This window comes from Eurypyga helias, unplaced genomic scaffold (genome assembly GCF_000690775.1).
Source record: "Eurypyga helias isolate BGI_N326 unplaced genomic scaffold, ASM69077v1 scaffold40097, whole genome shotgun sequence".
NCBI lineage: Eukaryota > Metazoa > Chordata > Aves > Eurypygiformes > Eurypygidae > Eurypyga > Eurypyga helias.
This window is the reverse complement of record NW_010263264.1, coordinates 1-807: the sequence shown is the minus strand read 5'-3', so window position 1 is coordinate 807 and position 807 is coordinate 1. Positions and strand designations below refer to the sequence as shown.

At 64.2% G+C, this 807-nt stretch overlaps 1 protein-coding gene across 1 annotated transcript in view; it reads right to left on the bottom strand.

The window, feature by feature from the left end:
* LOC104512836 (laminin subunit gamma-3-like) overlaps positions 1-735 on the bottom strand; it is a gene marked incomplete at its 5' end in the record, with an annotated part of 11,546 nt that extends 10,811 nt beyond the window's left edge. The window contains 3 exon segments of the mRNA XM_010155973.1: positions 329-384; positions 386-457; positions 637-735. Coding sequence (XP_010154275.1) covers positions 329-384; positions 386-457; positions 637-735 — 227 coding nt within the window.
* Between the last annotated feature and the right edge of the window lie 72 nt (positions 736-807).

The window sequence follows — 807 nt, the reverse complement described above, 5'->3', positions numbered from 1 at the left end:
CGCCCTAGCTCCAGTCCTCCCCCGGTCCTTGGTGTGGTGGGGCACCTGGGCCTGGCCCTGCAGCCCTCCCCAAGCCATGCACAGCCCCAGAAGCAGGTCGGCAAGGAGGGATGCCGTGGGGAGCTGGGGAGAGCCCATCCCCATGGAGCTGGGGGCAAAAGTGGAGATTTTTACAGCAAAATAAGGGTGAGACAAAGAAACCACCCCCTGGCAATCGTCACCAGTCAGCCCTAGAGCAGGATGCTCAGGCCTTCCCAAACTGCTGGAGCTTTTTGCTGGAGTTGGTGCAGCTGTGCCCTCAGTTTCACCCAGGGTTGGGGGTCTGTACCTTGGCTGAAGTCAGAGCGGAGGTGGGTCACCTCGTAGCCATCTGCTGCCGTGCATGTGCCCGTAGCAGAAGCAGCGGGTGCAGCCGGTGGGGTTGTGGGGCTGCAGGTTGAACCAGCCCGGCTGGCACCTGGGCATGGGGAGGAGACTGGAGCCGTGGAAACGGGCAGGCAGAGCCACAAGGGACCACGGCGGCATCCCAGGGGGAACACTAGTGGCAGTCCCAGTGGTCCAGAGGGATGCAGCCCCCTGGCACTGATCCCAGCCTGGAATGGGTCCATGGTCCCAGCCTGGGACCGTGGTGCTTACCTGTTGCACAAGTGGCCCTCCACCCTCTCTTTGCAGGTGCAGTGCCCCGTGTTGGGGTCACAGGTGCCCACACTGCCCACGGGGTCACAGGCACAGGGTCTGGATGGGGGAGATGAAGGCACGGGGTGAGCCCTGGTCCTGTCCTGCTGCTCCTGCCTGGGGCCAGGCTGC